The following is a 19,989-nucleotide window of genomic DNA, read 5'->3' on the forward strand; positions in this document are numbered from 1 at the left end:
CTTGCTCCGTATCTATTACTATATACTAAACCCTTAAACTCTGAGTTTTCCACCCTGTGATATCACACAATTCCATTCAAACTCCACCCCCACAATCCCAGTTCTGCCATTCCATTCTGGAAGCTTCTCCACGGCCTCAGGTCAATGCAGAGTTCTCCTGGGGGTCAGTCTCTGTCAGTACAGAAAGTTTGAAATTCTCAGTAACCAGATTTCCAACAGAGAGGAGCCATGAAAAGCAAGGAAAAGATAAATTCTGTTGTCTTCTCAGTCCTCCAGGCTTCTCTGAGCACATCCAGCCTTGCCCAATTTCCAGAGCATCATTCCCTGGAGCTGCTGTGCTTCTAGGACAGGCTGGGATGTGGACAGGCACTCCTGGCTTTTCCTGCTCCCTCTGCTCCTTCTTGTCCCACAGAACACAGCAGGGAGGAGGTGATTTGCAGGAGGAATTTACAGCAGCTCCAAGCTCAGATCTTCTAAACCACAGGTGCAGCTAAAGCAGCTCCTGGGAATGGAGCAGGAATTGGCAGCTTCCTTCCCAAAGTCTAATTGTAGATTTTCAATTCCTCACACTCATTGAGGGAGCCTCTTCCCCAGTTCAGTGTCCTGGGTTCCTCCTCTGACCCCTCTGAATTCCCTGCTCAGAAATTTCTCTGCCCCAACCTCCCACTGACCTCCTGCCAGTGCCCTGAGCATGGCAACCTGTGAGAAGCCAGGGCAAGGGGAATGGAATATCCCCCTGTGTGCCCTGGGGTGTCCTGACCCTCATTCATGGAGAAAACTTCCAAAGCCTCAGGGTAAACCAGAAACCACAAAAGTGTGAAATAGATTCTGTAGAAAGTAGTGGAGTATGTCACATGGGTGAGAGATTTAGGTTTTAGGATTTTTAGTACGTTATAGATGGGTTCAAGATGGAGGATATGGGGTATTGTCTTGAGTTCTTTCTTCTTCCTCTTTCTTCTTAGGTTTGGGTGGTACCTTGTAATTGGGTAGAAAAATCTGCATTGTGGGTCTTTAGGGGTCAGTTAGTGGGTTAGAAATGAAAATAATTTAGGTGTCACTTTTTAATTGGGTAGTTTTGTTTTTGATTAGTCTTAAAAAGACCTTGCAGCATGAGGTTGTTGGCCATTTTTGTGCTGTTTTCACGCATGCAAGGTCTGGGCGCAGACAATGTGCTGAAGTTTTGATAAGATAACAATAAACAGAACTGAAGACTGAAAAAAGTCCAATGCATCTCTCATTCCTGCTCCAGGAGGGTCTCCCCTGCCAGGGGAGCCCCATGAAATTGCCCAGCTTGGGTCCTGCAAACTCACAGCAACCCTCTTGTGGGAACATGAAATTTTAAAATTTCCTATACCCATTCCAAGAATATTCCTCAGATCCTAAACATAGCTCCGTTCTCCTCCCATCATCTTCACTGGAATTGTACCCCCACATCTGCACAATTCCATCAGCTCCTAAGGACTCCCACACCCAGCTGGGATGGGAATGGCTCCTGCTGCCTCTTTTTAACCTGCTGGTATCACCTAAAAATCCCAGTTCAGGTTCTGCTGGCCTGTCCCCTTCTCCCTGTGCCACAGGAAGGATCCACCAATCCTTCCTTATCCCTCCTGAGAACAGAATTTCACACAGACTATTTCAATCAAATATTTCAATATTTCCTCAAGCAGAGGTTCCCTTCACAGTTAGAGAATCCACAGCCAAGGGCTGTTTTAATTGGAATTTCTACAGATAAGGAGTAGCCTATAAATGTCAGTTCAAGCATTCACTGCACATGGAGGTAGATGTCTTAATTTTTGTCTTAAGCAAAAGTGAAACTATTACCTAAATGACCAAAATAATCCAACTACTGCTGGCATCTGACAGGGAATTGTGTCCATTAAGCTGCACTGCCATTAATTGCAATTCCCCCATTGGATTTCACACACAGACAACACTCATTATTCACTGACAGACAATAAATCAAATTGGATTTTACCTCCAACACAGTCAATGTAAAATGGGGAAGTTCTGGCTGCTAATGGAGCAATTAGCATTACTGATCAATAAAGGACTCACATGAGGTGTGAAGAGTCTCTTGTTGGACAGAAAAGCTTCCCGAAATACTTTGATGATCAGGTTCAGCTCCCTCAGGTATTGCCTTTCTTCTGCAATCTCATTTCTCACCAGGTCGTAGTAGTTGAGCTCCCCAGAAGAGGAGGGCTCGTCCTCACACAGGGAAACCAACCCAATCTCATCCTGATCAAACATATCCATCAAAACCTGCAAAGGAACCCAGAGAATTACACCCAGCCAGACCTTCACACGTGGCTCCAGCTCAGCTATTTCAATGTGTTCAGAGAAATCCTTGGAGTTTTTAATACAATCCTTGCTGTGTTCACTTTCACAAGGGAGTAATATTTCAACTTTGGCAGCAGGAGCCTGCAGCAGTTGCCAAAGCCATTTTCCCCCTTGGAAGTGAGCACGACCTAGAAAACAAGTTACAATTCATGCAGAATCAACTTGGAAAACAAGGAATCTTGCATAAGCCTTGGACAAAACCTCCTGCTGAAGATAAAACCGAACAAAAATGTTTCTCATTTTAATGGGCATGAAAACTAAAGGTCTTTTCTGTGTTAGGAAGGAGAGCTGCCACGACAAAGTGACATCAGGAGGGTGTGACAGCAGAGAAATAAAGGACAACGTCATTTTCTGGCCTTGCACTGCTCGCAAAGACTCCTGCTGTTCCAAAATTTATGCAGGCTCAACTTAAATTCCTGCTGTGACAGATCTGTCATGAACAAGGAGAAATTTTCCTCTGACTTAAATTTTTGCTGTGACAAATCTGGCATGAACAAGGAGGGAAGCTCTGCCTTTGAGTAAAACCAGGCTTTCCCTCTGATCCTCCTTTGAACACACCTTCTAGATCAAACAAAATTGAACAAATCATCTCTAAATACTGTTTTAATCCCAACCCCTTACCTTATCAGCACACATTGATACTTTAATGTCCTGCTGGGAGATCTCAAAGTGTCGGATATTGAAAACATAATTTCCAGCCAGCTTTAGAATGTCAGCTGAGATGTATTCCAAGACAGCCACAATATAGAGAGAGACGTGGTAATCCACCTTGTAGCCCAGGACCTCCTGCAAAGTAAAAACAAGAGAAAACAAATGGCATTTATTCCAGAAATTCATCTAGAATGACAATAAGCACATTGAATTTTCTGAAATGGATTTTGTCTGCGGTGATAATTTACAGTAATGGAACACCCAGGGCTGAGGACATCAAATGGAAATTGGAAGAGCTGCCTGGAAGGAGATGCTTGCAAATACTTGTGTATTTCAGTATTTTAAGAGAGGAAAAGCTACAGAACTTGAAATAATCCCTCCTCTAAAAATGACAGTCCTAAAAATAGAGTTCATTTAAGGAAGGGACTTCAGTGGAATTTCTCCTGTACTTAAATTTCCATCTCTGTCAGTGCTTATTGCAGGACTCTGACCCTAATGTGGACTCTTGAAGACAAAGTAGGTTTCACTTTCAAGGAATCATGGAATGGTTTGGGTGGGAGGGGACCTTAAAGATCATCTCTTCCACTTCCTGCCACACCAACTGAGAACTTGCACTCCATAAAATAACGGAACTTTAATAATGGAAGTTTGAAGATAAAAAAACCAGGATGAATGTAGCACATTATCCTTGGGAACGTGCTCCATGTCCTGCACAGCTTGCACCAAGCAGCTTTTTACCTGCCAATAAATGCAGGTGACTCTGCATTTGATAAGGCAGACTTGTTCTCATTATGTGTTGGTGCATCCTCTAAAAATCAAATTCTGGGCATGTTTTCACACTTCTAAACCAGATTTCACCAAAGAACACCAGTGGTGTTTAGGAAGATCTTACTTAATGCTGCTTCCTCTCTTGATGTCTCTCCCCCTCTCATTAACCCTCAGAAATTGAGATGTGTATGTGAACACAGCAAGGAGACTTGAAAAAGTTCTTTAATTTCTGCTTCTGCTCCAATGAAGTTTTCTCAACAGCTGGAAACACCTCTGCAGATCTCTTGATTTTTAAACCCAAGGCAGCAGTGACATTCAGCAGTGACTGAAAGGACACTGACACATCTTGGTTGACAGTACACAAGGAACAGGATCTGCTTGTTCCCTCTTCTTCTGTTTTGGCTTCTGCAGCATTTTGAAACAAATAAAGACATCAAAGCAGTGCTGCTGAAGTAGGGAAGGTATTTCAGTTTTGTTTATGTTAAAAACTAACTAATCCTATTTCAAAGTAGGGTAATGGATTAACACCCTGATGAATTTAAGGATTTGCTTTTACACACTACAATAAATTCAGCTCTATGGTGATTATTTACCCCCTCTGCCAAGAAAAGAAACTTCTTAATTTCATACAAATTAAAGAAATACATTAAAGGTCATGCTGAAGGGCAGGAAAGGTGAGAGGTACCTTCAGTAAGGGATGGATTTTGTCCACAGGGAGCAGGAGGGGGTTCCTTCTTTTCCGTTTCTCGATGGCCGACTGAGCATCAGCGATGGCCCACTTGTCGATGGGGTGGGGAAACGTCTTCTGAACCCGCTCCTGCCCAACACAGACAGCACTGAGACCAACCACAGCCACCAGAGAGGTTTAAATAAAACAGCACAGCAAATTACTTCCCCTCCAGGACAGGCAATTATCCTCCTCCACAGTGTTTGCAACACGTTTTCCTAATTGTTCTCTCCTTACTCAACTCAGCTGCTCTCTTTTCAGCAATCCTGAACCAGCTCCCTTCCCTGAGCACCAAGAACTCCTTCAAATCTCCTAAAATCAATGATCTTTTCAAGAGCAGCAAGGAGGTTTCAGCCTCCACTTCCAGTGGAAAATGTTCCTGCCATGGTAGGGAGTTGTTTATGGATGGTCTTTAAGATCCCTACCAACCCAGACTATTCTGGGATTCTGTGAGACCAGGATCCCAAAATATAAACACCATCAGGAAATACTAAACAGTTTACAGCCTACAAAAAAAAAACCCCAAGTTGATATTGTTCCTATTTGAGAAAAGTGTAGCTTGCCCTACATCAGATCAAGCTTATGGCAGGAATGAAAAGCTGAAGGATGAGCTAGAAAAAAAATGGTGAAATATTTGTGCCCCTCTGATTAAAATAATTTTGCATATATTCCAAGACAACAGGAGGCCCTAACAGAGAAGATTTTCTCAGAGGCAGCTTTTAAGCCTTTGCAGGTGGCCATTTAATGCTCAGCTTTCTGATCAGCTCCCAGGCTAATACAGGGTGACATTCCCACCTGGAAAGCAACCCTCAAATGACACTTCCTTGGGATCCTACCAGGAGATCCTCCCAAAAATGGGGCTAAGGTGGCCTTCAGCCATCCTTCAGCTTAGATTATGGAGTTCCAGACTGGTTTGGGTTGGAAGGGATTTAAAACCCATCCAGTTTCACCCCTGCCATGGCAGGGACACCTCCCACTGTCCCAGGCTCTGGGAATTCCATCCCAGCCAGGAATTCCTTCCCAATATCCAACCTAACACAAGCCTCCTGTGCTCCAACACTGCTTCCCACTGTTTCCTTCAGGAACAATTTGAAGGGCTGCTTCTACTTATAAAACATTTTTAATTTGAGATTTTTAGACCTTGATCCTGCAAATACAACATCTTGGACAAACAGTTTCATTAGATCCAGACTCTTACGTAAATATCTTATGATAAACTTCAGAGATCACAGCTCTCATGTTTTCCCTTTACAGCTGAAAACAGCTGAGGAGCACATCCAATCCCAAGAGCTATTAAGAAACTATTAAATTTTGCTTTTAATTTAGTGATATAATAATCTTCGTACATCAGTATTTTAAAAAAACCCATAAATTAATAATTAATGTTGAATAAAGGGCATCTAATAAAATCTAAAACCCTTTAGGCAATTACTGTGCCAATACATACATACATACATATATATTTGTTTATTATATACATGTATATTTGTTTAACAATATACTTATTAAAATGATTTATAAATATATAAATACACAATAATCTATATAATAATATATAAATATATACATTCACCTCTATATATAATTTTCTTTCATTTCCATGACACACATACATAATTTATATTAATACAGACATATAATAACTGTAAAACACATATAATATATATTCTTTTATATATATACATATATATATATATGTAATTCTTTTAATTTCCACAACAGACATAGAGAAGTAATCCCATACAAAGTTATCATTTTGGATGAGGCTGAAAATCCTGGACCTACAGGTTGATGTAAAATTATATATATATATATATAAAATATATATATATATATATATATATATATATATATAATTACAATAATGCTCTACAAAGCTCTATTGGGGCACAGCCACATGGAAGCATTTTCTCCCTTGAGACTACATTAAACCCTCATTTTGGAATGATGACACAAAAGCTGACAGCTGCAATAATACAAGAGCCTCAGTGAGTCCAGTAAAGTCCCAGGAACATCCAACTCAATTCCCTCAGCTGCATAATCCCAGCCTGACAACAGTAACCTTTCACTGAAATATTTCAATTTTTTTCTTGCATATTGATGTCACAAAAGTAGGAAAAATTCTTAAATCCATTGTAAACTCAACAGCAAAGGATCCTTCAAAGCATTTGGCATTTATAAAAATATCTGAAAGGAAAAATTCCCACAATTTCTATCCTGAAGCACTGGGCAAGAAAATGAGTTTCCAGTTAAATTTGCTTTTATAATTTAAATAAAATCAGATGATCCCAGAATAGTTTGGGTTGGAAGGGACCTTAAGGATCATCCAGTTCCAATCCCTGCCATGGGACACCTTCCACTATCCCAGTTCGCTGCTCCAAGCCCTATCCAACCTGGCCTTGGGCACTTCCAGGGATCCAGGGACACCCACAAAGTCGTGTTCAGGAAGCTCTGGGCTTCCAACCTGCATTGCCCAAAATATCCCAAATAATTCCAGCAATTCCAGAGGTAAAACCTCATTGCCCCAGCCTCCATCCCTACCTCCACATCCTGCACCGTGCGTGGCTGGGCGATGCACAGTTTGTGCAGCAGCTGCAGGATCAGCTCCTCAATGTAGAACAGGGAATCCTCCTTTGCTGACAGGTTGGGGTGAACCTGCTGCTGCACCTGGCCAAAGGAATTCCAAGAATTAGGATTATTTCTTCATGGAAAGCTGAGCCTAAAAACATATCCCAGCAAATCTGGGTAACTCTGAATTGCAGTGCTTGTAACTTCACACACTTTTCATACTTCTCACAAGTTTTCCTCTGGAGTTAAGGTGGTAAAATTCCTATTCCTGCCCACTTGGCACCTCTGAGGAATTCCAAACCCTGAGTTTTGCCATTCTGGTGGGAAGGAGTGTCAAGCCAAGGCAGATTTCTGCCAGCAGTGGAGTGAAACCATCCCTGTGAGCATCTCTGAGTTACTCATGCCCTGAATGAGCAAAGCCTGACCATGAGTGAGGGATGGAGTCACTGCCTGCAGCAGCAGCTCTCCCTGCCTGGGTGACTGAACAGAGACTGAACAATTTTGTGTTATAAGGTTTTTTAAATCAAAAATCAAGTTGTTTAATTAAGAACTGATACTTAGATTATTTTTTTTACTTAATAACTGATTCTTAAAGAGTTGAAATGTGGATTTTTTTTACTTAATTACAAGATATTATTTAAACAGACTGCACAGACCCACCAGGGAAGAGCAAGGAAAAGTTGCCTCCCACCCCTCTCCAAGGCAAGGCAGGATAATTCCTTTTATCCCACTTCATGGAGATTAATCCCAGCTTTGGTTTCCCAGGCTAAACTAAACCAGACAGCCCAAACCAGGCTACCTCAGCATGTGCCTATGGTTTTGTTGGTTTTATGTTGGTTTTTTTTTTTTTTTTTTTTGGAGGGTTCTTCTGATAGGGGAAACTTTCTTGGAGTAGGTTTTCTGTTAGGAAAAGAAGACATACAGGAATTTTTTGGTTTTTAGGGGTTTTTTTTGTTTTATTGTTATTTTATTAAAACTTTAATACATTGTACTAGACTTTGTATGTATGAAAATAGTATAAAAATGGTTAACAATTTCGTGTCATAAGGTTTAAACCTAATAAAAAATTAAGTTGTTTAATTAAGAAGTGATACTTAGATTATTTTTTTAACTTAACTGATTCTTAAAGACTTGTAATGTGGATTTTTTTACTTAATTACAAGATATTATTTAAACTCATGAAGGAAGAAGAAGGAAGAAAAAGGAACATGAGACAGTACTTTATACTTTCTATTTTGTCTTCACTTATAACGTATTAAAAATCTTAAAACTTAAATTTCTCACCTAAATGACACACTATACCGTTTTCTATAATTTATTTTGCACTTTTGTGGTCTTTAGTTTATTTTGAGGCTTTGGAAGCCTTCTCCATGAATGAGGGTCAAAGTCAGTGATTCCCTGGGAGTCAGAGCCCCTTAGAGCAGACAGAGAAATATTCCCCTTGCCCTGGGTTTCCACAGTGCCCATACAGAAAGAGCTACAATTAACTCATCCTGGGGCAGCAGGGATCTTTTTCTATTAAAAATCTCCCCAGTCAAACCACCCCACCTTAAAAAGAAAAAGAAAAGCACTCAGGGGTTGGTCTCCATACTCAGTTTTCCCTGGCAGCCTCTCAACCAGGAAAATGCTCGCTAGATCTCAAACTATAGCCAAAAGATTTGTAAGGAAGACAATCCAGGGAAATTCCCTCCTCTCCGCATACAAATTCCATGTAAATCACCTCCAAAAATCATGTGATGCACTCCCATTGGTATTCACGGGACAAAAGGGGTGGCAGCTCCTTGGGACAAGACAGAAACATCTTTGGGTTGAATTCTGATGCTCTGAAATAAAAGGTACAGCCCCTTCCAAAGCCCAGGGAGCAGCTCCCAAAACCTGGGGGGCTCTGAGGGCTTCCTCCAAATTAAGGAGAATCCCAGAATGGTCTGGGTTTGAAACACCTTCAAGATCATCCTGTTCCACTCCTGCCATGGCAGGGACATTTCCACTGTCCCAGGCTGCTCCAAGCCCTGTCCAGCCTGGCCTTGGATACTGCCAGGGATCCAGGGGCAGCCACAGCTGCTCTGGGAATTCTATTTCAGGTCCTTCCCACCCTCCCAGCCAAGAATTCCCAATTTCCCATCTAACCCTGCCCTATGTGAGTGTGAATCCAGCTGCTCAATCTTGTTATGAAGTTATTTTATAGCCCTGTAAATGCAATTTTGCCTTCTGTGCCTCAAACGTGAATCTCTGCTTTACGCAACTGATTTCCAGCCGACACAAAATCCTGAAAGAAAGAAAAAACCCTCAAGAAAACCAAACCCACTCCTTGAAAACTCCTCCTTAAGACAGCAGGTTTTCAACAATAGCCAGGGCATTTTGTGTTCTTCCTGAACATGAGAGTTGAACTCACAAAACAATGGCAAACCAGGAAGTGCCGGGGTAAGGTCCTGCCACGTGTCTCCCAGCACTACAGCAAGAGCAGGACCCAGCAAGGAAATCCATGAAATTCTGTGTCCCTGCAGGGAAGCCTCAGTGATGCTCCAGAGAACTGACGAGAACAGCAGCAGTCAGAAGAGGAGGAAGATCAGGAGAAGATGGGAACTCCCATTCCCTGATCACACCTCAGCCATTCTCCTCCCTCCAGTCACTTATTTCAGACTTCACCGCACAAAAAGTCATTTTATTTGTACCCACCTTCAGTTCCCAGGTCTGAACAGCTCATGCCACACTCCCCAAAACTTTCTTGGGAGCACATGGATGTTCAGCAAGGCTGAGGAGCAGCAGAGGAACACAGAACCCTCCTTAAACAGTGACAGGGAATCTCAGTTTCACTTTAGGAGCACAAATCATGGAATCCTGGAATGGCCTGGATTAGAAAGGACCTTAAACACCATCTTATTCCACCCCTGCCATGGCAGGGACACCTCCACTGTCCCAGCTGCTCCAGCCCCAGTGTCCATCCTGGCCTTGGGCACCTCCAGGGATCCAGGGGCAGCCACAGCTGCTCTGGCAATTCCAGCCCAGCCAGGAATTCCCAATTCCCAGTCTCCCACCCATCCCTGCCCTCTGGCAGTGGGAGCCATTCCCTGTGTCCTGTCCCTCCATCCCTTGTCCCCAGTCCCTCTCCAGCTCTCCTGGAGCCCCTCCAGGCCCTGCCAGGGGCTCTGAGCTCTCCCTGGAGCTTCTCCTCTCCAGGGGAACATTCCCAGCTCTCCCAGCCTGGCTCCATTACTGTTCCATCCTCCAAATCACCTCTGTGGTCCTATTTAAAGTCCTGGAGCCAATTTTCCTTCAAAAGGAGCAAAACCAGCCACAAAGCCCAACATCTCCTGGTGGAGACAACTCTCCCCCTCAGAGGATTCAGCAGCTCAGCTGCCACTTGAAATGAGCCTGCAGCATCCTGGAAGGTCCCAGAGGTGCTTCTGCACTCCCTGGCTTTCAGAGAAGTCATTTTGACATAAATGCTGAGAAGAAAAAAACAATTTCATTTTAAGACAATGTTTTTCAGAGCAAAGCAAAAATACTGTAATAAAAGCTGTGCACCAGCTGATCCAGCCAGATGTCACTGGATCAAGGAGAGAACATTTATTCTTCACAGAACTCCCCAAATCCTGACTGAGAGGACTGGAAAAGCAAGGAGAGACTGAAAAAGCACTCAATGCATGGAAAAAAGCAGGAGGAATTACTGGGGATGTTAGTCACACAAGGGACATTCACTGATCTCTGCCTCAGACTGAAATATCTGAGCACAATTATATAAACTGGCTTGGAATAAACACACCAGAGCTACACAGGCTGATTTTTGTCTGGTAATTGTTTCTTTTAAAAGTCAAAATACTCTTTAAAACCCACAAGGTGTTGCACTGAGCAATCAGAGCTCTGCTGCAAGAAGCTGAGCAGAAGGGATCACAGAAAACAGATTTTTTACTATTTTATCTATGAAACACCAGAGTGTTTGGAGTCATTAAAGAGAGATTAGGATTAGCAGAACTAATTTTTACTGTGTCATTTACACAGGTTTAGTCCAAGCTATTCCAATGAAAAGAAGTTAAATAATAGGTGCAAGGGTGGCATTTAAACTTGGCCTTAAGGCCTTTCTGGGGGACATAATTTCATTTTACACTGAAATTCCTAAGCTGCTCCTTCTATTGCTCTTCAGCTTTTCCCTATTCTTCCACCCTTCCAATGTGAATTTGATGAAAATCCTCAAAAGCTTCTCCCCAAAATTCCTTCTTAGTGAGATATTATTAATCCTCAGCAAGGAGTCTGTTCAGAAAAGATGAGGATGAAAACTTCTCATGGAGATAAATGGTATTAAAACGAGAAACAAACTGATCTTATTTATTTTTTTTAAACCAATATAATGCCAGGGCTAATTTTGAATTCAGGATTTGAATTTAGGATTTTGAATTCACAGGAATTCTGGGACTCAGACTTTAGGAAATCCAGAAGTCCAGAGTAGAAAAGAAATTATCAAAGAGTTCCATCTGAAATGACAAAAAACTGAGGGGAAAAATAGAGAAAAAGAGAGACCTGCAAGGAACTTCTTTTCTTTTTAGCCCTTTCTGAGACAAACCAACAGCCTGGCTACAACACCTAAATATATTTTTACTTAATAGATTATTTTGATAGTGAAAACACATCCAGAAAGCTCCAGCTGTTCCACAGTGAGCACATGAGCAAAACAAGAGATTTTTCATTTAAAAAAACCCCAAGAACAGAAAATTCCCAAATCCATGACGTGAACATTGAATCTGCAGGCTGCACATTCCACCACAAAAACATGGATTCATATTCCTGAAATATTTGGTAAAAATATCCCAGTTTTCTACTCATATTCAAAACTACATTTTCAGAAAAAAAGGAATTCCTGTATTACCTGAGATTTCAGAACAGGAAGTTTCTAATTTAAAATTTTTTATTTTACATTTTTTAAAAAAAAACAGTGTTTGAATTCCTTCTTATCTTTTGTCTCTTAAAGATAACCTTGACCATGAGAAACACAAAACATCTGCTCCAAAGGCATTTTTAATCTCTCATCTGGATGATGCTCCAGAGGAAGAAGGGAATGAAATGGAGCAACTTAAAGACTCCATTATTCAGTGTAAGGAGACAGCACTGATATTCCAAATTTTCAAGCATTATTCTTTAGAAAGAACCACAAAGATTTAAATACTTGAAGAGAAATCCCCAATCAAAATGCACTGTCAACTTTTTAAAAATAACCACACTGATTTCTTATTTTATTTCCAATTTCTGCCTGGCCTGTCTTTCTTAAATCGGACTAAAACATGCTGAGAGAGGAACAGCATGAAGCAGCCTCTTAAGTAACAGAGAATTTTTATCTACATACAGCATTTGATTTTTTTTTTACTGCAAAAAACTCTAAGCATGATTAGCAAAATAAAATCATCCCTCAACTGACTGTACAGGGCTATTAAAAAATCATCTTATTTCAGCACTTTGGTGTAAATGTGATTTTTTTTTTTTTCCATCTTTAGATATTTAAATAATCTTCTACTACAGTATATTTTAGCTGAGGGGAGGGTGAATTAAAGCAGGAATGATGGGTGGTACAGACAGGATCTGACTCTCAGACAGCATCAAAGACAGTCCTAAAATCTCCTGGGAAGTCTGCTTGGTGCCTACAGAAAAAAACAGTCACAATGACACAAATACACACCAATTCTTCTTTCTCAAATTAATTGCTGTTTTCTTTTATACAGAGTCAAGGAGAAGCTAAAATGTGGGTTTGTTTACACAAATTTTATATATACATTTTAATCTTTAAACCTGACAGAAAAGGAAGTGTTTGCATTTGATCCATCCACATAAAATGCTCTGTTTAAATTGAGAGGAAACCTGAGGGAGCCCAGCTCGGCCTCTGCCCTGTACAGGGGAGGGAAACACCACGGAGGTGGCTGTGCCCTCACCTGAATGAACACCTATGGGATTTCTGAAGGAGTTTGGAATGGGTTACAGATGGGACCTCTGAGTTTTTTAGATGATGTGGTTTGTTTTCTTATCTTCTACACAGGCAGGAAGGGTGAGTTGGGCTCACATCTTCACTGCACGGATCAGAAGGTCACAAGACCCTCAGTTACAGGACCTTTTAAGGATTTATTGACCAAAAAACACTGCCAACAAGGATATTTATGTTTTTGACCCAATCCTTACATATTTGATCTTATGGAGCCATACTACAGTGTGAGCTTATGGCACACAAACCCACAGTGCTGCATTCTGAACTCCATGTTTACCTTTGTAACCACTTTTATCTCTATACCTTAAACTCTAAAACTTGGAACTTTCTTCCACTTAATGTGTCTCTGCTTTAAACTACAAATCCACATTCTCACTTCTAGCACCTCAATTTGGGAGCCTTTTCCAGGTCCCAGATAAAATCCTGGGTTTAATTCTAAACTCTGCCTTACTGGCCCAAAGTTGTGAGAGTTCCCTGCATTTCAGATTCCAGCAAACACTGCCAGCTCCAGTTCTGCCACCACTCTCCCACACGGAGCTGAGAGCTGCTCTGGGCTCTGGATTCAGCACCCAGGGACTCCCTCTCCCCACTTTTTACATCCCACCCTTCCCAAGGAGCACGGTGCAGCCAGGCAGATCCAATTATTCCAACTTGCAGTTTGAATCCCAGGATGGTTTGGGTGGGAAGGGAGTTCAAATCCCATCTCATTCCATCCATGCCATGGCAGGGACACCTTCCACTGTCCCAGGCTGCTCCAAACCCCATCCAGCCTGGCCTTGGCCACTTCCAGGGATCCAGGGGCACCACAGCTGCTCTGGGAACCTGTGCCAGGGCCTGCCACCCTCCCTGGGAAGAATTCCTATAATCTGGAGACAGTGAAGGCCCTCAGAATAATTTCTCCATGAACCAGCTGGTCATTGAGATGACATTAAAGTCAGGAGAGCAGAAGCCATGGATCCAGGAAAGGCAGGTTTTCCACATGAGTAACCCTCCGGAAGCACTGATGGGAAAGGCTGGCACAGAGGGAATCAGTGAGGTAATTAGAAAAGCAAATCCCAGACTCCACAGCTCCTCTGGAAGTGATTAGATAAGGGCTGCACTGTGCTAAGACAGAGGTGAAAACCCAGGGAGAGCAGGAGGAGGTGCACAGGAGACGCTGCAGGGGGTGAGGTGGGATGAGAAGATGGGAAAAGCACACAGCACTGGGACTGGGATTGGGATTGGGACTGGAGCCCAGCCCTGAGGGGGAAAAGGCACCACAATGAGGTGAATCACAGCAGCCAACAGCTCTGGTGGTTTTTCATTCCTGTGCCCATTCCCCAAGCCAAGGCAAACACTAATTCCCATTTCCACTGGAACAACACAGGTAGGAAGTGTTCCTTCTGCTGGAGCTGCCAATTGAAATCCCAGTGTTCCTATTAAACACCTGGGATCTAAAATCCACCTTCATCTCACAACTCTCCTGTTAATGTTTGCCAACCACAGATTCCTGTGTCAGGAACTTTGTAAAAATGAAAAAAGCACAAAAATAATAAGATTTAAAGAAAAGGACCACCCTCTTCGGTTCCAGGCTGATGCATCCATAGAATCCCAGACTGGTTTGAGCTGGAAGGGATCTTTAAACCCATCACATTCCAAATCCCTGCCATGGGCAGGGACACCTTCCACTAGCCCAGGTCACTCAAATTCATGTTTAGAACAGCTGCAGGTCTGCAAAGGTCCAGGCTTCTGAGCTCAAAGAAATGTATTTATGAGAAGCTAAATGACTTGAGAGATTTCAACCCTAAATTTAACTTTCCTGTTGGAATGATAATGCATTAAATAGTAATGGCTGCTAATGAAATTAGAATGCTTTAAATAATAATCCATTATAATGAGGCTAAAATACATGAAATAATTCCAAGCCAAGGGGAGTCTGGTCCTGCCAGGGAAAACATGCATGGAATAAAACTGGACCCCTGCACCTCCTGACCTTAACCCTCACCTCACACATCACAACAGAGAAACTCACACGTGTTTAAAAATACAGTAGCACTGAACTAATGTAAACTCAAAAAAAAGTCCTCAAAATGGTCTTTTATATCTGTCTATGCCACATTTGCTAAGAATAAACCCTTAAGTCATGCTCTAGAAATCTGATGAGTGGTCCAAAGCAATGGCGGAATTGTTTTAGAAAATGCAAATAGTGCCCAGAGCCAGGATTATCCCAACATGTGGTGCCTGCAGAGCTGTGGGCTTTAACTGTGTGTGGATCACAGAGAAAACCCAAAATGGGAATCTCTGGGAGATGCTCCTGAACTTAGTTTAGAAAAATCAAAGAGCAAAGCAACTGAGCACACTGCTCTTGTTTGCAGAAATAAATACATTTTGAATTTGCCAGTGGATACAAATCCTAATTCTGGAATCCCGGAATGGTTTGGGTTGGATTTAAACCCACCCAGTGCCACCCCTGCCATGGCAGGGACACTTCCACTGCCCCAGGCTGCTCCAGCCCCAGTGTCCAACCTGGCCTTGGACACTGCCAGGGATCCAGGGGCAGCCACAGCTGCTCTGGCAATTCCAGCCCAGCCAGGAATTCCCAATTCCCAATCTCCCACCCATCCCTGCCCTCTGGCACTGGGAGCCATTCCCTGGGTCCTGTCCCTCCAGGCCCCTGTAAAATGTAAGCTCAGGACATACAAGAGTATTTTAAGGTGAATAAATCCTTATCTATAAATTTCTCTCAATCCTGACTATTTTCAAAAATACACTCTGATTCTATGGGGTCACCTATGGGGTTTATTTTAAAAATCCGTTCCAAGGGAATCTTTCTGCAACTCTACCTCACGTTTGGGCAAATGCTGGTTGGTGTTAAGGGGGTGCTTTAGGTCAGATTCCAGAGAGCTCAAAAAAAAGAAAAGAAAAGGAATAGAAATTTATTTCAGGTACCAATGGAAGGTATTTGATACAAATTAATTTTTCATCTACAATTCCCAAAAACCTTTTATGCAATTCACATCCAGGATATTAAAACTGGGACCTGCAGTGAGCTGGAGGGAATGATACACTCAAGCTGTTGCCTCTGAAATTCCCACAGGACTGGAATCCCATTCAATAATTCACACAGGACTGGAATCCCAGTATCAACCTGCAAAATAATTCCCACAGGACTGGAATCCCATTCAATAATTCACACAGGACTGGAATCCCAGTATCAACCTTCAAAGTAACTCACAAAGGACTGGAATCCCAGTACAAACCTCCAAAATAATTCACATAGGACTGGGATCGCAGTATCAAACTGCAAAATAATTCCCATAGGACTGGAATTCCATTCAGTAATTCATACAGGACTGAAATCCCAGTATCAACCTGTAAAATAACTCACACAGGACTGGAATCCCAGTATCAACCTGCAAATAATTCACCCCTGGGAAGTTCCATCTGGAATTCAGCAAGAACAAGCTGTGGCACTGGATCTGTGCTAGGAAAGGCGGTCCCAAACCCAAAATGCAGCTTTAGAAAAAGGTTTCACTATTTGTCATCTCCCCCAACGAAGGCCAAACAAAGCAAAACCAACCCAAACACCAAAAAAACAAACAAAAAACCAAAACCCAAATCCAGCTCCCGGGTTAAAAGACTTTTCAGGATCTGTTTGAGGTGATTTACCTGCTCCAAACAGCAGCTCAAGTCACTAAACCTCAATGATCACATCAAAATAATGTTCTTTTTCTGATTCATTTACTTTGAAAGGATTTTATATCACATTACCCTCACTCCCTGCTTACATGTCCAGCACAGCAGCAGAAGAAAATAAAGAAATAAAGTTTTTTTAGAGCAAGGACATGCTTGTCTATCCCCCAGCTGGAACAGAAGCAAATACATGAAACTGGTTCTAATTTTCCAACCTACCAGATTCCCAGGTGCCAGTGCTAAGGAATCTGGGCATATAAATATATAAAATCTGGTTTAAAGCCATTTTACCATTTAGCTTTGGGTTTTTCCAAAAAAAACCTCCCACTCTAAGGTAAAATTTTGCACTCTCTACTCATCTTAAAGAGTATAAATGCATATAAAATATTCAAAAGACAGAGTCTCATCTTTTTTTCCATGTACTGAAGAAAGAACTGATGTGCTTTACCATTTTTAAGTGTCCACTGCACAGAATTAAAGTTTGGTAAAAAGAAGTTACCTTACACTTGCTGAGTGCCTAATAAAGAGACTGGAGCTCTTCAAAGCACATTCTGGACTTAAAATCCAAACAACAAAGAAATATTCTTTATTGTTAGTGAACTGCATGGGCTCCTCATCCAGCTCCACATCTTTGTGCATTTTAGAATGAAATCTTTTTCACGCTTTAACATGCACAAAGAGAACCAAAATCTATCTTATTTTTCTGCTTCTGCTTTCTGTTTCTCTCCTTCAAGAAGTGCTCATTTAAAGGAAAAGCTTTCAGGAATGGGAAATAATGCCCAAAATATTAAAAACAGCTTAAGAGTTTAAAAAACCCTACCTCTATTCCAGGTGTTTAACTAAAAAAATACTAAAGTTTCTTTAAAGTTTTCATCATAAAGCAACCTGCTTGGAAAAATCACATCTCAGCTGGCCAACAAGTGGATTTTTAACTATCTGCCAACAGCAGTGATGATGTTTAATGAATTGAAAAATTAACAGAAAATGTGAGGTTTTCACACTCTGGATTCAGTGCCACTGCTCTTCAGCTCCCCTAGAAATAACAGAACAGTTATTCTGGATAATCTGCTCACTTCAAGATCTCCAGGGCTTGTTTTCAAGAGTATCTTTTAAAAGTGCTTCCCCAGCAGCCTGACAATGATACAGTTTTGGGTTGACTCACTGATACTGTGTGTTCACACCAGAAATGCACATTACATCCCGATTGCTTCATGCTCCAGGGTGGGTCCCGCACACAAGGAATTTTCCCAGGGAGAAAAAACCTGGCTATAAGCAAATCCACATTTTTACAGGCACTCACTGGCATCACAACCCCATTTCCTTTGCTTTAGAAAGCTGAAACTGCTGCTTTTTTCACCAAAACCAAATGCACAAATAGAAAGAATTGGTAAAGCAGCACGAACCCGACACCTTCTGCAGTATTTGTATTTTAGGATGATGAAAGCACCTCTAAATTTTAAGGGAATAATCTTTTTGCAGCTGTAGCTCACATTTGTGCAGATGCTGGTTGATGCTAAGGGGCTGCTTCAGGTCAGATTCCAGAGAAATCAGGAAAAGAACAGCCTGGCATTCTCTAAGACACTGGAAAGCAGCTTCTATGAGGAGAAGATTTTAGGGAAAAGAGCAGAAAATCCAGGATTCTTCAGACAGGCAATTAGTGGTTTCTATGCCAGCCACAATACTACTTAGACAGGCACCCAAAACAAATGCAAGTCTTTTATTCTATTAAAAAAATAATGAAGAATCATTATCCAACAGCATCACTACATTTGTTCTTGAGGAAAGAAGAGACAAACCACTCGCCAGTGCCTAAAGTACCTAAAGTACGTTTGGGCAGATGCTGGTTGGTGTTAAAGGGCTGCTTTAGGTCAGATTCCAGAGAAATCAGAAAAATAAATAAAAGGAATAGAAATTTATTCCAGGTACCAATGGAAGGTATTTGATACTAATTAATTTTTCAACTACAATTCCCCGACTCACATGCAGGATATTAAAACTGGGACTCGTATGGCAGTCCTGGCCAGCAGCAGAGATGCAGATCAGCAGGTAATGATGGTCAGAATTATGGAATAACCCTCAACTTTTGCAGATGACACACAGCAGGGCAGCATTGCTCCCTCCAGTCTCAATTTATCACTTTTTTACACTGGTAGGGGTGTCCTGTGGAAGAGGGGGTGGGCTGGAGCTTCCCTCCTGCGTAAACACATCCCAAAAACACGGATTCACATCCTAAAAGCAGGGATTCACACCCCAAAAGCAGGGATTCACACCCCAAAAGCAGGGATTCACACCCCAAAAGCAGGGATTCACACCCCAAAAGCAGGGATTCACACCCCAAAAGCAGGGATTCACCTCCCGCGTGGTTTCCCACTCTCAGCTGTGCAGTGGCAGATGTGTCAGGGTGGCTTTTCCCTGCAACACAGGTGGCTGCTCTCACAGGTGGCACCTGAGTGCCAGGAACACCGAGGTGAAGGAATCCGGCCCGGGAAAGAGCCTGGAAAAGCTGTCAGGAGAAACGCCGTGGGGAGGGGGTGAAAAAGGGGTGGAGGAAGGGGTGAAGGAAGGGATGAGGGAAGGGGTGAAAGAAGGGATGAAGGAAAGGGTGAAGGAAGGGATGAAGGAAGGGGTGAAGGAAGGGGTGAAGGAAGGGGTGAAGGAAAGGGTGAAGGAAGGGGTGAAGGAAGGGATGAAGGAAGGAGTGCAGGAAGAGATGAATGAAGGGGTGAAGGAAGGGATGAAGGAAGGGGTGAAAGAAGGATGAAGGAAGGGGTTTAGGAAGGGGTTTAGGAAGGGATGAAAGAAGGGATGAAGGAAAGGGTGAAGGAAGGGATGAAGGAAGGGGTGAAGGAAGGGCTGAAGGAGGGGATGAAGGAAGGGATGCAGGAAGGGGTTTAGGAAGGGGTGAAGGAAGGGATGAAAGAAGGGATGAAGGAAAGGGTGAAGGAAAGATGAAGGAAGGGGTGAAGGAAGGGGTTTAGGAAGGGGTGAAGGAAGGGATGAAGGATGCCATTCCCCTGCACATCAGCATCGCTATCAGGGTGCCCAGAGCAGCTGTGGCTGCCCCTGGATCCCTGCCAGTGCCCAAGGCCAGGCTGGACACGGGGGCTGGAGCACCCTGGGACAGTGGCCGGGACCCCTGCCCATATCAGGCGGTGGGACCGAGACGGGATTTAAGCCGAACCCGTGCGGGACCCCAGCCCCGGGAGGCAGAGCCCCGTTCCCGCGGAGAGCGGGCGAGCAGCAGCGAGCGCAGGTCCGGAGCGGTGCCCGCCCGCTGCCCGGCGCCCTGAGGGAGCCGCGG

General features: G+C 42.7%; 1 protein-coding gene across 1 annotated transcript in view; it reads right to left on the minus strand.

The window, feature by feature from the left end:
• Positions 1 to 19,989, minus strand: part of SOS2 (SOS Ras/Rho guanine nucleotide exchange factor 2) — a 47,840-nt gene that overhangs the window by 27,686 nt on the left and 165 nt on the right. The window contains exons 2-5 of the mRNA XM_021536068.3: positions 7,025 to 7,150; positions 4,442 to 4,573; positions 2,959 to 3,123; positions 2,056 to 2,259 (exon numbers count right to left, since the gene is read on the minus strand). Coding sequence (XP_021391743.2) covers positions 2,056 to 2,259; positions 2,959 to 3,123; positions 4,442 to 4,573; positions 7,025 to 7,150 — 627 coding nt within the window. The remainder of the gene's footprint in view (positions 1 to 2,055; positions 2,260 to 2,958; positions 3,124 to 4,441; positions 4,574 to 7,024; positions 7,151 to 19,989) is intronic.

The sequence above is a fragment of the Lonchura striata genome, chromosome 6 (genome assembly GCF_046129695.1).
Source record: "Lonchura striata isolate bLonStr1 chromosome 6, bLonStr1.mat, whole genome shotgun sequence".
NCBI classification, from domain to species: domain Eukaryota; kingdom Metazoa; phylum Chordata; class Aves; order Passeriformes; family Estrildidae; genus Lonchura; species Lonchura striata.